We start from the raw sequence: 17804 nt of genomic DNA on the forward strand, positions 1-17804 counted from the left end.
AACGAGCTGCCTTCTGTTTAGTCTGAAAATCCTATAGCAACAACCTTTGTTTTGAGTTAAATCAATCCAAGTCAACGCAGAGGTACTTGGCAACGCAGAAGTCTCCACCAAACAAACTGTTATTATTAAACGAATAGTCAGTAAACTAGCACGCTTTCGAGTTCCCTACCTTCATCCTTACATATTTGCATTACAATGTCTCTGGTTTATATCACCCACCATGATGAGAATATTCTCGAGTGCGAGCAGGACTTTGAGAAGACCCAAGGACCTAAGGAATCCATTTTTGTCTACAAAAATCGTAGGGATTCGTACTAAAAATCGTTGAGTCCCACCTAACTTTAAGCAATTTTGCAGCTGTTGTGGAGAGGGCAGCCAATTATGCCAGAAAACTTCGCGAACGCTTTAACGAGGAGGACAAGAAGCTATCGGTTATCCTGCAGAACGATGGAACCCGCGTCCTGACAGAGGCCAAGAAATCAGCCCACCGCACCATGGGCTGTGCTCACACTCCGATCGACCCACCGTGCGCCTACTTGCGGAAGAGCCAGGGCATCAAATGGCGGCGGGAGAACACCCACAAGTGTCCCAAGATGCCGCCAATGCCCCCACTACCACCACCGGGCAGTGGCGGCAAAAAGCCAGCCATGGTACCCAACTTCATCAAACGCAACAAGTTGTGTGCCGGACAGACGGTTCCCTGTCCCCCGCCACCGCGTTATGTAGACACTCCCGTGGGAGCTCGTCACGATCTACTCAATTCCGGATTGGTACCGCAGTTTATCTGCCGCAAGGATTTCGGCAAGGTTCCCGTTTACCTCAAGAAAACCAAGAGGATGTTGGCCGACATGAACGCGGTGTGTGCCAAGGAACAGGCACGTTTGCTGGAGCTGTGCCGCGGTATCAAGGGTTTCACCAGGGCCTCCGTGCAATCAAGTGGTCCGCCGCCAATGCCGGGGATGCGGGTGATGGAGCAGGCCGAGCGAAATGAGATCCTCGAGGGACTGCGACTGAGCCTGACCGAGATGACCAAGCAGTACCAGTCGATGTCGCTTCTCATCGACAGCATCGCCAAGCGGCAGCGCAAAAGCAAGCTGGAGTCCGATCTTCGCCAGGTGGAGCAGGACATTCTGCTAATCGAGACCACTCCCATTATCTACGTTTCCGAGTACTAACAATGACACACCTTTTCCGTCCATGTGTGTCGGCATCTGGAAGCCGAGTGAGGTGTCTCCTTGGATTCACTTGCTTCGCTCTTAGAGGCGGACACACAAAACACTTGATAATTAAGATTGAGAATAAATTTAACGTTTATGCATCAAACATTTCAGTGGCAAAGCTTCCATGGCAAACGGGACATGCCAGATTTCTCCCAGACTCGTAGAGCTCTCGCAGATTGTCCAGCTCGAAAAGGACCTGGCGGTCGCAGAGGCTGCAGTAGCGGCGGTCCAAGCTGAGGGAGATCTGTACGGATGCTATAGACTTGTCTTAACATTAATTCTAGTAAATTCTTACCTCCACAAAGGACACACTGCATCGATGATGTTGCTTCTGGGGATAAGCTATCACAGGTATACCCAGCATCTCGTGCAAGTTCTGAATATGGTTGTCCATTTGCTCAACGAATGCCTTTGCTGTGGATCCTTGGACATGATTTTCCGTAAAGTCGGCCTTAAGTTTATTTATCAGTCGGTGGGCCTCCTCGAACATACACTTTATCGCCTGCTCCTGGAATGGTGTTCTCTTACTCAATGACCCAATGAACTGGAACCTCAGTCTTATGTGTGTGATATTTAGCATCGCAAGGAGCAGTTGCAGTTCATCCCGCGACTTTTGGATGTGAACAGTCAGCTGGAGGTGGCTCGATTGCAGGCGAATCACGTTCTGAAGGACATGAAATTTGATTTGCAGCTGCTTCAGCTGATCCTCAGTGGCGGAATTCGCAAATTCAAAGGAATCTAATGGACCAAAATCCATATATTTTTGCCAATTCTCCTCGGCAAAAACGTGCAGACGTAGTGCAGCTAATAAATCGGTATAGTGATTCATGGGCTTATTGGATTTCAGATGCCTGATAAGCTGTTCAAGTGGATCCTGATTCCCCACCTTGAGCACTTGCATAACCAACTGGTTCTTTTGAGACACAGTTTCATTGAGATACTCCTTGTTGCGGTAGAGAAACAAGGTCATTAAGTTTTTGTGCCTACTGGTGCACAGTCCCATCACCTGGAAATCCTGGAGGACACTCATGGCTATCGATTGCGTCTGCAGGCTAAGCTGATTATTCTCGTGGATAATTTGTACGCAATGCAGACAGCTTCCAGCGGTTCCTGCAGCATAGCTAGTGTTGTCCAGACTGCAGAGAGCGGTGATCTTCATTCCGCCGACATAGATCCGTGCTTGCAGGCAGTCTGCGTTTCCCGTTCTTGGCATGCTCCAGGTCAGCAGGTGCGCCGCCTTGCAACAGGTTATATAATAGCAATCCGTTCTGGGACATTCAGTGATCACTGCCATTTGCAGACCCATGCGATCGGTTTTCTCCCACAAGGGCTTCACTAAGGCGAGAGCTGTATTTCCCTTTGCTGACAATTGGTACAGGTGGATGAGTCCTTTGCTATCGCCCACCAGTAGAAGGTCCTTGAATGCTTGTATATGGCAGATACGACCCATTGAGGTTTTCGTTTCTTGATGACTCAAAAGAGTTTTGGCATCGGCGCTTAGTGTGAGCAACCACAAACTTCCGGAGGCGGTTCCCAGCACCAAAACATGCTGGCCAGTGGTATCTGCATTATCAGGTAACCAAGCAAACATAGTGATCCAGGCGGGGTTAATATATTCTTGATAGCTTTTAAAGTCTTTAATCTTGCCGATGTCTACTTCAGGCAGCAGAGTGTCCCTCAGAGTTTCAGCGATATTTAGTCCTTCCAGGGGGTTCCAACGATTGTACTCTGCAGACTTGTTTATCAGGCTCAAGGATCCATAGGTGTTGAGGGAGCCCAGGAGGAGATTTCCATTAGCTACCTGCTTGGGTGCCCTCTTAACAGCTGTTAATCTGGGTGGTGGCACGGAAACGGAGCACACAGCCGTGTATGCCGGGTCCAGGGCCAAGTGCTGTGCCTCCAGGACATCGCAGCTGTCGTATATGGCCACCAGATCCACTTTGTTGGCCAAAACGTCCAGGGGTCGTGTTTCCGCAGCGTTGGAATCATAAATGGCCACAAAATAGGGAAAGGGATCCACGACCATGAACTTGCTGCTCAACTCCAGGGTGATCACTTCCGATTTGGAGCCGCTCAGTGCTATAAAGTCTCCATCGGAATCGCTATTGACAAAGTCGTGTACCGAGTCCTGGCGGACGAATCCTTTGGCTAGGATAGGAAAATTCAGATAATCTAGAATGAAATTAAACATTTATTAATTAGGGTTAGATTTTACTGCAATTATATTACACGACATTCCAGTTGTTAAACAATTTCATTGAAGAATGCGAATTATTTACAAGTACTTTGTTAGTGCGAACAGAGCGAGCACAACAAACCGCGCGAAATCGGCAATCACTATCTCAGGTGTGGGTATATCTATTTAGCACGCATACACTCACATTTCCCGACATCTTGAACGCCATGTGAAATTTCTCCCTCAGTAACTTTCGTCATTTCGTCGTGCTCAGTTCAGGAATCTAAATCCACCGGAATGGCCGCCAAGAAACTGGGAATGGTTAGAGCACCATGTAACTTGTCGATCAGATAACTCAAGTTCTTTCTTTTCGAAGGACTTTGTGAAGCAGATGTCCGAGTACGCCAGCGGGTCCAATGGATTCGACCGCGTCCTCAGAATGGTAAGATTATAAACAATTTGTGCAGCCGACTTTAAACCGACGCCGTCGAAGTCTCACTAGAACAGCTGACTGTCATCAGTGATGGTATTACATAACTCAGCTCGCTGCAATCGATAACCGTTGGAGTGCTCATCTCTCTTGTGGGATCTGCAGAGATTCAAAAATGTAAACAAATTTCAATTCGCAGATTAAAATCACAGGCGGTGGAGATGGTCGCGCAATAGGCGAGTTCACTGTGGCCAATGAGCACTTGAATCGCCAAGGAACTTTGCATGGTGGTCTCACGGCAACAATTGTTGATAATTGTACCACCTATGCCCTTATGTCGAAAGGTATTTTAAAACTTTGTTTATTACAATCTATAGAAATCTACAATTAAATTTACTTTAATTTCAAGGATCCCATCCCGGAGTTACGGCCAACTTGAATGTGAGCTACATTGCAGCAGCGAAACCTGGCGAAATTATAGAAATTGATTGTAATACCGTGCGGGCCGGCAAGAAAATGGCCTATTTGGACTGCATTCTGAGGCGTAAGTCCGACGGAAAGATCATCGCCAAGGGCGGACAGGTCAAGTACATTCAATTCGACAAGGAAAAGCTGGACTTTTAAAAAAATTTTTGTAGATCGTCAGAAAACGAAATAAAATCTTTCGAACCTCTGCTGAAGACTTACTAGTTTAATTGGGCTGGCTTTTTATTCTATATTATTTCTTGATTTACAAAACTAAAATAGATGAAAAACAATAGAATTCCCAGCGGATAATTTAAAAATAGATAAGACTTTGCATATCGATTTGCCCTCTGAATTATCGATTGTCGATACTGCTTATCGCGAAACAGCTGTTGTTTGTTTTGAAATTGTTTTGTTTTTCGGAGGTGTTACGTTAGATTTTCAGATATTTATGTAAATTTCGGGGCATTACGGACGTAGTTAGGTAGGATCCGCATTCCTAACTATTTCATAATATCGTGCCATATTTTGTTTACCTTATTTTGATACTTGCTAATTGTTTACTTTTCATCGAAAAGCGGAAAACTGCACTCGAAGATAAAGAAATCAAATATTGAAAAAATCAAAGCAATCCGTTTGTTAATACACTCACTACTGTGATTTATTTTTTAATGGCTTTAGTGCCATCCAAACTTACACACGTCACACAGAGTGGGTCATACAATAAAGTTGAATTGTTCTATTGTAAAACTATTACTATCTGAGACTTGAGATATAAGTGCCCGATACGACTACTTATCTATCTACAAAACTAAATCTAGTATATTTTTAATCGTTCCCATCGGACGAACTAATTTATTTTGTAGTTATATAGAAGCTAGCGGATCGCCTGTAAAGCAACATCAATAAATAATATGGGAACTCGCAAAAAGGGACTCGAATTCGCTAAACACATCACCGAGATTATCACCAAGTCAACGGGCTTTGAAAGTCACCTACAGAAGGTTAGATCACCATAGAGTCTCCTTACCAATATCATTATCTCATCCTTATATCATCTTTCATTAAAGGTCAAGATCGTGGACGGTGGCGATGGAGCCTGCACTGCTGAGCTGAAGGTGGACCAGGATCATGTGAACTTGTACAAGTTTATGCACGGCGGTTATATCATGACCCTGGTGGACATGATAACCACCTACGCCCTAATGTCCAAGCCATGTCATCCCGGAGTTTCGGTAGATCTTAGTGTAAACTTTCTGAACGGCGCCAAACTGGGCGACGATGTGGTGATTGAGGCCAATCTGTCCAAGGTGGGCAAGTACCTCGCCTTCATCGATTGCACCCTGAAGCACAAGAAGGACGACTCGGTGATAGCCAAGGGCACACATTTGAAGTATATCAAATTTGACTAGACTAGATAGTCCCAAAGGGGAGCTACTTTGTTTTGAAAAATATTTTCGGAGCGCCCCAAGTAAGTTTCATAATCTGTACAAATAAATGATTATGGGTTATTAATGTGCTTTATTTTATTACACGTGTAGCAGTACATTGTTAGTTAATTGTCAATTAAACATGCTCATTGCGCAATTGCCGGTGTGTTTCCATTTTGGTTTTGATTAGAGTGAGTGTGGCTACTACGGATAAACGTCGATATGCGTAATTCATTTGACCATCGTCTTCACTTGACCATCGGGCAGTGTGGGCAGCAAGCCTCCGGAGGCGTCAGTGGATCCACGCCCGGCGGACAGCTAACCTCGCCGCACCGCTCCCTCAGGCAGTTGACCTGGCCGTGGAAGCAGTTGCACTTGGTGCAGACGTCCGGAGACCAGACCTCGTTGTTCAGCCGGGTAGTGCCCTTGTCGTCGACGCAGTGGCTCCGCTTGGGCTTGGAAACCACCTGGGGCGGTGCCGCCGCCAACTGCACCACCTGAGCCACCGGCTCGGAGTCGGCGGAGTTGCAGGATTCCTCCACCTTGCGCAGCTTCTTGTGCAGCTTTTTCAGATCCTTCTGGAAGCTGCCAATCAGTTCCTCCAGACCACTGACCCTTTCTTCGTTCACATCGTAGAGGGATTCCAGTGGACTGTCAAAGCTCTCGGCGGTGGCCACCTCATCGTTTTCCTTGCCGAGATCTCGCTTCTGCCTGTTGCTCCGCTTGGTGTAGGTTTGCGGTATGTAGGAATCGAAGATGGCGGGTGGACTGTTGCACCTGCCGCACTCCTGCCACAGATACAGATTAATGCCTACTATATCCTCGCACTTCTTGTAGCCGCCCTGGTGCTTGGCCAAAATAAACACGTTCTCGGTGACCTGGTCGAAGTTATCACCCACATCGCAGAGCACTCGACCAAAGTTGGCCTGCTTGATTTGGGTCAGTTGCTCGGGTGAGAAGACACCGGGATTCTCGTAGTACAAGCGATCGCCATCACGAAGTCTACGGAACTGTTCAACCAGCAAGCACTGGAAGAGAGGACCCACCTTGCCGCCCTCCACCTGATCCTCTAGGATGCCACCCAACCAAACATCCACGTTATCCGGATGTCCATAGAGTTCCTTCATCTTCTGGCGTATCTCGGCACTACTGATCTCGCCGGCTAGATCATCAAAGTCCTGGGCCACCGTGAGATTGCATAGCTTCCTGTAGACATTATAGCCGGGCATTCCGTGATCCCTGCCCCTCTGGATGTTGATGGCAGCCAGATCCAATGCTACAGCATGGGCAGTCTGGAACAGTTTCTCTGTGAGCTCAGTGTTGAGGTTCTGATCGGGGGTCTTCAGCTTGGCGGGCACGGCCAGGAAGCCTCTCATAAGGGGATCCACTCCACCCTCGTAGGCCAGACGCCAGGGAGCAAAGAAGGCCTTGTGGAGCAGGAGGTGTCCCTGGGGTATCGGCTGGAAGGTCTCGTTCAAGCGGTGGAGAATGGGGTTTATGATGGTGTGTCCGAATCGCAGGGCTGCCGTGGCAAACTCGTTGGCTATGCTGGGATTCAGTTGAGGGTTGTAGCCCTGGTACTCGCCCATCATCTCCATGCCACTTTCGCCAATAATCAGTGGCAGCCACTGCTTGAAGGTGATGTGCTGCATCTGGGCACCCACTATCTTGCGAGCCTCCTGGTACAAGGTGTCCCCATCCCAATGAGAATTGATCTGCTTCAGCTTGCTGGCTATCCTGTTGTGCTCCCTCATCCAAATGGTGTGCATGGCCAGAAGACCGACCTGTTCGTTCACACGGATGTCGCCCGAAACAAAGCAGCTCATGGTGTTCTCATCGAGATTCCTGCGGCAATCCATCCCATCCTGGGGAGCAGCAAAGGGCAGCATGTCCTTCTGCCGCGGGAAGTGGACACCCACTCGGAGTAATCCATCCTGGGATGTCAGATTGCGCAGCTCCTGGGCAAATGCAGTACTGTACCCATACACCTGCGATGCATCTATGTAGGAGGTCAGTTGGTTGATTTGCTCGCGATGCTGCACGCTGTCGAAGAAGAGGGAGGTCATGCCCGATCCACAAATGGCGCTGGATCGCACCACATCGATGCATCGGCGGTTGCGGACACGAGGATCATTCGGAGGCACTTCAATGGGATAGCACGGTGGAGCCATCTCGCAGCTCTTTTTGCAATCGATGCCATCCCAGCTCTCCGAACTCACGGAAGGAATGGCATGATCCAGATCGTGGTCCAGGAACTGACCCCACTGCATCACCATGTGCGTTATCCTGGCATCCGGTGTGATCTCCTTGGTGGCCACAAGCGAGGTGGATACCAATCTTGCACTGGGCTTGGCATGACCCGAGTACAACATGCCCTTGGTCCAGCCCACGGGCATGCTGAATCCGTTCTCGTAAATCGGTGGCGCCAATCTCCGGAAGGCGGTGAGCGAAGCTCCCCAAGTGGGATGCTGCAGGTTGTTGCACGTGCCATCGATACTCCTGTACCTCGAGTGGAAGCACATGTCCGTGCAGTTGGGCATCTCACGGTGCTCCATGCAGCCCGATAGCTCCGCCACCAGATGCAAGTGCTCTCGCGACAGCAGATCCCGGAACTCGTACTCCTCGCTCTTCATGGTCAGGTTGTCGCCCTCCTGGACGTGTTTCCGGATATTGACCAGTGTCCTCTCGTAGATCTCCGCCGCACGGGCCAACTGCCTAGCTTCGCCAGTGGGAAAGCGGAAGACCCGCAGTAGTTCGCCATAGTTGGGCGGCGCCTTGTCGGATCGGTTGGAGAAGAGCGTGTCCAGGGTGTTGTTGATGGCCAGGTCAATCTCCCTGGCTGCCTCGGCAAACGCGATGCGCACATACCGATCGCCTGGAGCCAAATCCACGTTGTTTCTAAGTGGGGTATAAAACAAAAGATTAGTTAACATAAGCTGATAGTTTGATTGATAAATGAGAGTTGGTGACCCAAGGCGTAGCATTTGGTGACCCCAAGCCCAGGTTTGTGCACTATAAAGTGCATTACTCCCCAAGTTTTCGGCTTAAATTGTTATTAATCTTTATTAAATGCCTAGAGTCAAAAGTTGACACGCACATAAAGAACACAAAGCGCGGAAACAATCAAGATATCCCTGGGCATTTGCACATTTTTAATAACCATAATGCCAGTGGCAGGAGTCGTCCAAATGGCCGCGCTGTCTAATAAAAATGCCAGCCAGTCCATTTCCCCTTTCTGCGCCTGTCTTCCCAACCAAATTATGCTGCATTCTCTGTGCAGCGGAAAAAATCGTCGGAAAAATCCGCGCCTTGCCTATCGCCTTGCCTTGACTCTGAATGGAGGAGCAGCATGGAGGGCAGCATTAACAACAATTCATGCCCGGCATTCCGGCTGGCAAGGAATGCTCCTCTAGGAAACTTTCGACTGTGTAAACTTTGGCATTGTGCGGCGGAGGCGCTGCTGTAGGTAATAACTTAACGACCATAATACACCCTGTTGCACCAGAGTCTGCCACTATCGGTTGCCAGTTGCCAGTGCTGCGGGTCTTGCTGCTCCTGCTCCAGTGTCAGTGGATATTGCGGCGCCAAGGACTACATATTTCCACGCTGCCATTCTGCGGCTGCCCTCTTGCGATGTCCTTTTCCTCGGGCGACTCGACGGGTTGTCCGTTGTTCTATAGCCGACAATTGCCCACGGTATTTTTGGACATTTATAGTTTTTGGCGAAAGTTTGTCCATCACTCGGTCTACTATTTCAGCATATAAGGCCTATTTTCTGGTGACTCAAAGTGTAATTAAAAGTGGAAAAGCCATAGTGAAAGAGTTCGCAGTGTATAAGTACCTCATCGGAATTATAAACATTATCTTTTGCAAATGCTATTCAATTTACATGCTTCTTATTCATTGCGCTAAAAGTTTACCCAATTAAATTTAATAAAAATTAATTCATAAATATAAATCATATAATTATAAAGAATTTAAAATTTTCACAAAGTTCAGTGAAGAAGGAAAAACCAACAAGGAGACTACCAAAATAGCTTATTACGCAGGAATCATGTTGGTATATCCTTTAAGATTATTCAATTTTAGGTTTATAATTAAGTTGGTACCATTAAGGCATTAATACTTTAAAGTTATTTAAAGTAAATAAAAATAAATATTCTCTTTAAAATTAATTTATTTTTAGACCTTTCGTAAGGGTATCCTGTAGTCACCACTGCCTTGTGCCCGATTCGGTGTAAAGTTTCTCCGTTTGGTCCTGGCTGCCGTCTCGCTCACTCCCCACTTGCCACATGCTGTGGCGCACGGCAATGTATTTCCGTGGTTAGCCTTTTTGCCAGCAGCAGGATCACAGGAGCGGTGGCAACAACAAAAGTGGCAGTAACAGGATAAGCTTTTGTTTTACGCCCAGCATTACCCACAACTTAGGCGGATTTCTGGGTGTTTTGGTATTTTTGTTATTTTTCCCATTTTTGTTGCACTGGTTTCGTCGGGGTCTTTCAGCGGTTTTCACTCACACCCATTATGGGCCAGGATATCTGCTCCTGGATGCCAGCGACTCCTGCGTTCTTCCAACATAGTTTTTCACTTTTGGCGGCGCCCGGCTTTCTCGCACCCTTTTTCTGGATTTTTCTTTATAATTTTCCGCCCCCGCTGCTTTGCTGCGGTCTGGCGACTGGGTTTTCCCGGCGTAATGAGTAAAGTTTCTAATGCTGCCGGCACAGAACTGTAAGCCGATTCAGCTTCCGTCCCGTCGTTGCCTAGACCCCGTCGTCCCTGGGCACTAAATGCTCCGTGGGAGCCACACATGGAAATCCACCGACTGGCACCATTATCCACCCGCTTTTCTGCTGCATTATGCATCGGGAAAATGGCTGTGTAAGCAGAAAGTAAGCCGCTCCGGCGGTTCTTTTGTGGCCCATCATTGGTCTCCAGCTCGCCAGTCGGTGGTTAATGGCCAAGTCCGCATCCACGGCTCCCTTTTTTGCAGCCTCAAATTGATTTACGGCTTGTGGCGGATGGATGCAGAGACCATTTGCTCAATAAATTCACGTCGTGTCGCTTTTTTCGGGACAAACAATTCGAAAACTTCTAAGGCCGCAAAAGGAGTGTGAAAGTTGAGGTACAAGATGGGCACTAGTTCTAGTCTGTGTGCACCTCAAGAAAAATAAGTCAAATTCATGTGCAATTTCAACAATAAGTAGCTGAGCTTAAAATTCAGATAAATTGTTCGATTTATAAGTCTTTTAGTATTTAATAATCTATAGTAATCTTTTTTTTTCGCCTTAAATTCCTTTTCAAAGAAAAGATACATTTTATTTGGTGTGTAGCTCTTATTTTTCTTGTCGCAGCTAGCAACTTGTCAACTCAATTTCAATTTGGGCAATTTGGATAACTTGTGCGGTTGCCTCAGCGAGGAATTTCCACTGCCTGTGTCTTTTGCCATTTTACCCCTCCCCTCCCCCCTACCATTCAGGAGGCATGTAAGTGTGAGTGTGGCACGTAGCTTTTCCGGGCTTAGCACGTTTTTCAGTTTGGCAACTGGCAACAGAAAGCTGGTAACTGAAAACTGGTAACTGGCAACTGGCAACTGACGAGGGCGACGACAACTTTTGTGCTTTCCTTCGCCGCCTTTTGATGTTCATGTTGCAGTTGGAGCCTGGGTGCATATTTTATTTGCAGTTTAGCTGACAACACAGTGGATCCCAGTGCCTTGGCAACTGGAGAGGATTAGCAAGTTTGCCCAGCTGCTAACTGCTTTTGATAACAGCCAGTCGGAGTTTGATGTTTATCCCCTAGATTTTCGCGCAGTTTTTACCCGTTTTCTGGCCACTGTGCTGCAGCTTAGCCAGCAGCTTTATTTTACGGTCTTATGTTCATCGTCTGCGGCAGTGGTTTCCCAGCAATTTAGTTCAGTGAAAATCATTTTACGCGTACAGAGTTCAAGTCTGCATTTTGATTTGATTTGAAATTCATAATGAAGTAAGGCACCCTCCGGGTTTTTAATGTGACTTCACCAAGCTCCCTCCCTTCATAAAAATGTCAAAATATACGCCAACTTTTTTCCGACTTAATGTTCAGTTTTTCTGCGGCTCAACTGTTTTTCAATTAATTAAGCAACTTTACCGCGCACTTAAACGCATTTTAAGTGCGTCCTCTGTGGGCAGAGGCCTTTTCTTGCCAGTTTCCACCGTTCGTTCGCCTTTGAGCAAAAGTTTTCCCTTTGATTTTAATGGAGTTTTATGCAATCCGCCCTTCACGCCGCCGACAGCGCAATTAAAGTTGCGGTCGGCGCCCAAAGTTGAGCTATTTGATTTTGATTTTGATTCGGAATCCTCCGTTCGCTCACCTGATGGTTACCAGTGCGGAGGCGGAAGCCCGGCCAAACTGGTTCTTCACCTGACACTCGTACCGTCCGCCATCCGGGATGGTCACATTCTTGACGAACAGACTGCCGGCGCCGCTTATTTGATATTTCTCCGTCAGCTGCACATTCGGATCAATGAGTCGGCCATCGTGGCGCCACGAAATCTGAGGAGTTGCAGTGAAAAAAATCACTTATATATCTTTTATATTCCATTTAAAAATTGGTCACTTTGTAAGCGGGTTTTCAAATAGAGGAATCTTTGAGCCACCTATGTTATAACTTTAACTTTCATAAAAATATAACTTTCAAACCAAAATGAATGCAGTTTTTGGGTGCACTTTTTCCGGTGGCCAAGCGGAAAATGAGGCCAAAAGGGAACGTCAACAAGTGGCGGGTAAATAAAAAGTTTCCGATTCCGTGGCCAATCCCGGTAAGTGAGTTTACCTGCAGTCCGTCCTCCGGCTGGTCGGCCTGGCAGGGCAGCTCGATGGTGGTGCCCGTAATGGCCACCAAATTGCTCGGCTCGATGGCGAGTTGCGGCGGCGACTGCGACCGTTCCACCTTGATGGTGGCCTCCACGCTCGTCTGCCCGTTTTCGTTGTGCGCCGTGCAGCGATAGACACCTGCGAATGAGGGGATGGGGGAGCAGATTGGACAGGATTCACGGGATTATGTCCAAGGTATCGAATGGAATGCAATGTAAACCGTTTTGGCAATCACTTCTCCTACTTACCGGCATGCTCCTGCCGGGCAGCGCCCACCACCAGCTCGGTGTTCTCGTTCTCCAGCTGCAAGTCGGGCGTATTTCCGGGCAGGGGGACTCCATTTAACTGCCAGTCGATGGTGGGCAGCGGGTTGCCATCGGCATCACACTCCAGCACAAAGGCCTTGCCCAGTTTGATTGTTTGGCTTTGCGGTGCAGTTAAAATTTCGGGCAGTTCTGCAAGAGTGGCAAGCGGTGCAACGGGGCGAATGAGTGATTTTCGAGCAATTTTACTGCTCCAAATGGCAGCAACAAGCGACTAAAGCGAGGCCTGGCTTTTTGGTTCGCTTTCTATGAGTCTTTTGTTGCCGCAGCACCACCAACACAGAAACGCTCGCCTTTTGACCCGCTTTAAGCGCTGTGCCGTGGTAAGTCCTGTTTAAAATCTGGCATACAAAGCCAAATATTTATATTTTTAAGAAATAAAAAACACGCTATATTTTTAATCAATATTACTTAAAATCACATTTAAAACATATCGTAATATGCGCAATTTGCACAATTTGCACCACTGTGCGTTGCTCGATGTCCAGGGGGCGTATGCGTAATATTAAATATGAATTCTCGCTGCATACTTTTCAGCGTGGCCGCCATATTTACTTGTGTGCGAATATTTGTGTTTGTGGGAGTGTTTGCCCGTGTCTGTTTATGCGTTTGGCGGGTTAATTATGCTGACCAGGCGCCACGCCTGACTGCTTAAACAGTTCATCCGCCCCGTGGTCCCCGTGATCCCCCAAGCCCCAGTTCCCTTTTCGCCGCTCCCCACTTCCCGTTCCCCCGTTTTTTAAAGCCACAGCGCACAATTTGTGCGTGCCCTCGCCGCACATAATAGTTTATAATTTTTGCACTTAATTCAGCCAAATAATGCATAAATTTCGCACTTCATTTTGTGCCGACAACCACAAATTATAATGAGCCATTGTGCTGCATCAAGGCGGTGGTTGCACTTTTCGCCGTCTGTGATACCCATGCCCCAGAGGATATATTTATAAATTTCACTCCCCGTTGGCCGCTTCTATTGCGCAATAAAGTACAGTCACGTACAAACGCTCGAAATACGGCAATAACGAATGGAAAAACATAAAAAGCTCAAGTGCCAAGTTGTTTCGGGGTTAACCTCCTGCCGGGATGCACTTCATCGGTTATTTAATGGGCAAGAAGCTACGAGGCGGGAGTGCTTAATGTGCTCCAATCAAACCCAGAGCCATTTACTTACTACCGCATAAAGTCAGTGCACTGAAAAAAAAACCTAAGCGGATTAAATCCACTGCTACCTATAATAAATAAGGCGGAATGTGTTGTAGACCTAAGTTATAGCATCTCTTTTTAATTTATTTTCCGCACAATTTAAAAATTATATTTTTTGCTGCTGACTATAAAACGTTAATTATTGAAAATATTGCTGAGAACTTTTCTGCATAAAAAACGCACACCTAACTCTTTTTTGCTTGAACAAATTGCCAAATTTGCCGAGTGCAAAAACACAAACTTTTGTGATTTGATTTGTCTACATGAAGTTGCATCCAATCACCGGCACCACCTGCTGTCAAAGTTGTCGCAATATTTCTAACGGCCAGTCGGCTCCTTCTCCCGCCGGCCAAACTCATCCGCAAAGTCCCAATGCCCCGATATCAGTTGAGTTGCCCTGGCCAGCATCCTGGTCAGCGTCCATGTCACTCCCCATTCGCCCTTCTCCCAGACGAAAACAAATTAAATCGACTGCAAATTGAGTAAAGCGCGACAGTTGTGACTCGTATTCCGGGTGCAACTGTGTGGCTGTCACAGGGCGATGGAGTGTGGCCAGAAAGGGGACTCTATGTGGGTACTGCACCAGGAGTGCACCAGAGATGAGCAGTACTTGGGTGCACGTTTTGATAGATTGAAAAGGAACTTATTACCAGAGACATAATTCAAAAAGATATCTTAAAGTATAATGTTCTTTTGATGTGATTATAATAATAAATCCAGCCATACCTTTAGATACTTATATGGGCGGTTTTACATATGTACCTGGACTGGAATAAATTCCCACTCAACGTTGAGCATCTCTGGCATTTACTCACCCTTCAGCTCGATGCGGGCGGTGGCCTGGACGCTGCCCAAAGAATTGCGAGCCTCGCAGCGATACGTGCCGGCAGAGAGCTGGGTGGGCTGCAGCAGGATGAGGCTGCCATTGGCCTGCAGTTGGAGGCTGGGGGTCGACTGCAGGAGTTGGCGGCCATTGACGAACCATTGTATGTCCGGCTGTGGCCAGCCGGAGGCGGCGCAATCGAGCAGCACGTGTCCAGAGCCGTGAAGGGCCACAATTTGGTCGTGCGGCTGGTGGGTGAAGCGCGGTGGCGATGGCGATGGCACTGGCGTTGCTCCGTGTGTGGGTGTTCCAGCATCCGCCCACACCTGATTGCTGCGGGCGTCGATGGGCGAATCGAGTGGGTGGTTACCGCCATTAACTACCAGGCGAACGGGCTGGGAACGCAGCTCGCCCATCTCGTTGCGAGCGATGCACTGGTAGATGCCAATGTCGCTGGTGTCCGCACTGCGGATGAGCAGACTGCCGCTGGGCAGGATCTCAGCCTGCGCCTGCTCCTCCAGGCCCACCTCCTGCGTGTTGTGCATCCACGTGATCTGGGGGCGGGGCAGGCCGGTGACCTCGCAGCTCAGCTCCAGCTGCTCCCCGGCAGCGACTTGGGCGTCTTGGGGTGCCACCAGGAACTGCGGCTTGGCTGCAAGTAATTTGAACCAGAGTGGCCATCAATTCGGTATTAAAATGCATCTGCGCTGCACATCAGAAATCGTGCTTTCAATGTGATGGAAAGTGTACTTAAACATAAACTTGGTTCATGCTCTATGTGTTACTTAAATGGAAATTTCAATTTACCGCATTTGAAGTGATGCTCGCCCAGGCTGGAAAAGCCCTGGTTTTGAAGTAGCTGGGGAGCGGCACAGGTGAGCGAGATGGACACCAACTGGCGCTGGACATCCAGGTGCCAGCGACGCCAGAGCGAGTAGACGCCACAATTGCAGTCGATGGCGTTGCCGTCCAGTCGCAGGCGCCTCAGGTTGTTCAGCCGATTAAATCCGTCCACTGGCAGTTGGGTCAGCTTGTTGTTGTACATGATCCTGGACGCAGGGGAAGACAATGCAGAAATGTAGTGGAAGGCCACCCAAAAAGAAGGGGAATCGAACCATCATCGACTTACAGGCGGTTCAGACGCGGCAAGTTGTCAAAGAGCCCGGCGGGCAGCTGCCAAATGTCATTGTTTTCCAGGAAACTGCAGAAGGCGCAGGAGGAGGATGTTAAGTAAGGCGATTGCTCGAGGGGATCCTTAATTAAGGAGGGTTCACTTACATCGCCTCCAGGCGCGGCATCCGCTGGAAGATGGTCGCCGGTAAGCGGCTTAGCCGATTATTGTTCAGATAGACGAACCTCAGCGCCGTCAGTCCATTGAGAGCCCCATCCTGCAGGTAAGCCAGCTCGTTGTCGTTCAGGAAAAGCGTAGTCAGCTGGGCGAGACCACTGAACGCGTTGGCCGGCAGCTCCTCGATGTGATTGAAACGCAAATCTCTGCAAAAATGTTTCCGGAAAAACAAGAACAACGAACATAGCGTGAGTGGATGCGGATAGCGTGGACAAAGGGACAGAATGCGATTCCCAGATTGCAGATAGCAAAACGTTTATCTGATGGATGGATGCGAGTCGGGTGAATAACGAAACGGGAGTTGGGCTTACCACACTGGGAAAAAACTCCCTATGCAATTTAGTATTTCACTGCGTGATAACAAATTTAAACGACTGTCAAAGATGCCAATTATTCAGACTCTAAAATTCCATTCCACATTGTTGCCTGCCAACATTTGAACTAATCTAACGTATTATATTTAAATTTTCTTAAATATTGCCTAGTTACCTTACATAGTTTTATCTGAACGAAAGATAGAAGCTCTGAAATGAAAACACTGCAAGACTGTCAATGATGCCAACTCTGCAAAGTACGCATGCTTGCCAGTGCTGCAAATTCTGATAAATACTGAAGTTTGAGATGCAGATTGCCATCGTACATCGGCTTTTAGTAGCAACACGACATTTTTCCAAGTGCCTTGAAAGCTGTGTGAAAGCGGGAAGACTTGCATTTGAGGGTAAATCAATTTTTGGTTCTGGCAAATTGCAGCAAGTTGCCAATTCTCGTCATGCGGTCTGCGTTGCTCCTTCTTTCCTCTCTCTCTCGCACACTGGGAGGTTGTTCAATGGGTGTTAGGTGGTTTTTTGGAGCGTCAGGTGGGGATGTATGGATGTTTTGCAGCATTGTCATATGCAATTAGTGCAAAGAAATTCCGTTTGAATATCCAGAAGCCTGGCAGTCTTGGCTTCCAGCAGCCGCCCCTTTTAAGCGCAATCCAATTATTTACCCCGGCTAAGCACAAACTTAAATAGTATATAGTATATAGTGTGGAGTAGATCCCTCGCCGAAGCCGCAGCTTATTCGCCTCCTAGAGCGCTTGATAAACCGTTCTAACGACATCCGCTTGATATGGCGGTGCTCGGCAAACAACAACATGCTCGTTTACTCAAACATTTTGCACACATTAAAAATTAATTACAAAAAGTTGATGCTCGCATAGTTTATGCCCCTGCCCGGCGACAAAGCAGCCAAGCGATAAGCCAGCAACCCCGGCAACCAACTCGTACTACCCATGTGGCATACGGCATACGGCGTGTGGCATGCAGTGCGGAGTTGGGAACCTAAGCCGCGGATTGAGGTCTTTTCGCATATGCCAAGCTCACGAGCTGCCATTAGCAACAGTTCACTCAAAGAAATTCAGCAAGAAAGTGATTGGAATTAAGCAAATCATCATAGAGCAAAGAGCATTTGCTTCAGCTGCAACTCCACTATCATTTTGTAATGCCAGTTTGATAAGGCTCTTAAAAAATGTCTATAAAATAAAGTTGCTGAT

At 47.8% G+C, this 17804-nt stretch overlaps 5 protein-coding genes across 5 annotated transcripts in view; 3 read left to right on the forward strand and 2 right to left on the reverse strand.

The window, feature by feature from the left end:
• Window positions 1–9: 9 nt before the first annotated feature.
• Window positions 10–1188, forward strand: LOC117139182 (enkurin). The gene is made up of 2 exons (XM_033301351.1): window positions 10–301; window positions 358–1188. The coding sequence occupies exons 1-2, from the start codon at window positions 196–198 to the stop codon at window positions 1173–1175; spliced, it is 924 nt and encodes a 307-aa protein (XP_033157242.1). The 5' UTR covers window positions 10–195; the 3' UTR covers window positions 1176–1188.
• A 98-nt stretch (window positions 1189–1286) lies between these two features.
• Window positions 1287–3693, reverse strand: LOC117139181. The gene is made up of 3 exons (XM_033301350.1): window positions 3602–3693; window positions 1516–3392; window positions 1287–1464 (listed from the first exon to the last, which is right to left on the reverse strand). The coding sequence occupies exons 1-3, from the start codon at window positions 3654–3656 to the stop codon at window positions 1312–1314; spliced, it is 2085 nt and encodes a 694-aa protein (XP_033157241.1). The 5' UTR covers window positions 3657–3693; the 3' UTR covers window positions 1287–1311.
• Window positions 3646–4508, forward strand: LOC117139183 (acyl-coenzyme A thioesterase 13). The gene is made up of 4 exons (XM_033301352.1): window positions 3646–3717; window positions 3773–3838; window positions 4026–4170; window positions 4236–4508. The coding sequence occupies exons 1-4, from the start codon at window positions 3694–3696 to the stop codon at window positions 4448–4450; spliced, it is 450 nt and encodes a 149-aa protein (XP_033157243.1). The 5' UTR covers window positions 3646–3693; the 3' UTR covers window positions 4451–4508.
• Window positions 4509–4682: 174 nt separating this feature from the next.
• LOC117139789 (acyl-coenzyme A thioesterase 13) lies at window positions 4683–5878 on the forward strand. Its single transcript, XM_033302403.1, has 3 exons — window positions 4683–4775; window positions 5158–5295; window positions 5362–5878. The coding sequence occupies exons 2-3, from the start codon at window positions 5206–5208 to the stop codon at window positions 5701–5703; spliced, it is 432 nt and encodes a 143-aa protein (XP_033158294.1). The 5' UTR covers window positions 4683–4775; window positions 5158–5205; the 3' UTR covers window positions 5704–5878.
• Window positions 5793–17804, reverse strand: part of LOC117139788 (peroxidasin) — a 28552-nt gene continuing 16540 nt past the window's right edge. Inside the window, exons 3-10 of the mRNA XM_033302402.1 lie at window positions 16201–16416; window positions 16052–16123; window positions 15730–15971; window positions 14915–15574; window positions 12822–13028; window positions 12533–12711; window positions 12071–12252; window positions 5793–8619 (exon numbers count right to left, since the gene is read on the reverse strand). Of these exons, the coding sequence (XP_033158293.1) occupies window positions 5970–8619; window positions 12071–12252; window positions 12533–12711; window positions 12822–13028; window positions 14915–15574; window positions 15730–15971; window positions 16052–16123; window positions 16201–16416 (4408 nt within the window). The 3' untranslated portion in view covers window positions 5793–5969. The remainder of the gene's footprint in view (window positions 8620–12070; window positions 12253–12532; window positions 12712–12821; window positions 13029–14914; window positions 15575–15729; window positions 15972–16051; window positions 16124–16200; window positions 16417–17804) is intronic.

Source organism: Drosophila mauritiana, chromosome 3L (assembly GCF_004382145.1).
Source record: "Drosophila mauritiana strain mau12 chromosome 3L, ASM438214v1, whole genome shotgun sequence".
Classification (NCBI taxonomy): Eukaryota; Metazoa; Arthropoda; class Insecta; order Diptera; family Drosophilidae; genus Drosophila; species Drosophila mauritiana.

Excerpts from the sequence above, each read along its gene's own strand:
- LOC117139789 (XM_033302403.1), top strand. The coding sequence starts at position 5,206 with ATGGGAACTCGCAAAAAGGGACTCGAATTCGCTAAACACATCACCGAG. Across the intron at positions 5,296-5,361 it reads TTGAAAGTCACCTACAGAAG|GTCAAGATCGTGGACGGTGG; the intron begins GTTAGATCACCA and ends CTTTCATTAAAG.
- LOC117139183 (XM_033301352.1), top strand. The coding sequence starts at position 3,694 with ATGGCCGCCAAGAAACTGGGAATG. Across the intron at positions 3,718-3,772 it reads CCGCCAAGAAACTGGGAATG|GACTTTGTGAAGCAGATGTC; the intron begins GTTAGAGCACCA and ends TTCTTTTCGAAG. Across the intron at positions 3,839-4,025 it reads TCGACCGCGTCCTCAGAATG|ATTAAAATCACAGGCGGTGG; the intron begins GTAAGATTATAA and ends TTCAATTCGCAG.
- LOC117139182 (XM_033301351.1), top strand. The coding sequence starts at position 196 with ATGTCTCTGGTTTATATCACCCACCATGATGAGAATATTCTCGAGTGC. Across the intron at positions 302-357 it reads CATTTTTGTCTACAAAAATC|CTGTTGTGGAGAGGGCAGCC; the intron begins GTAGGGATTCGT and ends GCAATTTTGCAG.
- LOC117139181 (XM_033301350.1), bottom strand. The coding sequence starts at position 3,656 with ATGACGAAAGTTACTGAGGGAGAAATTTCACATGGCGTTCAAGATGTC. Across the intron at positions 3,393-3,601 it reads CGTTCAAGATGTCGGGAAAT|ATTATCTGAATTTTCCTATC; the intron begins GTGAGTGTATGC and ends ATTTCATTCTAG. Across the intron at positions 1,465-1,515 it reads GCAGTGTGTCCTTTGTGGAG|ATCTCCCTCAGCTTGGACCG; the intron begins GTAAGAATTTAC and ends GCATCCGTACAG.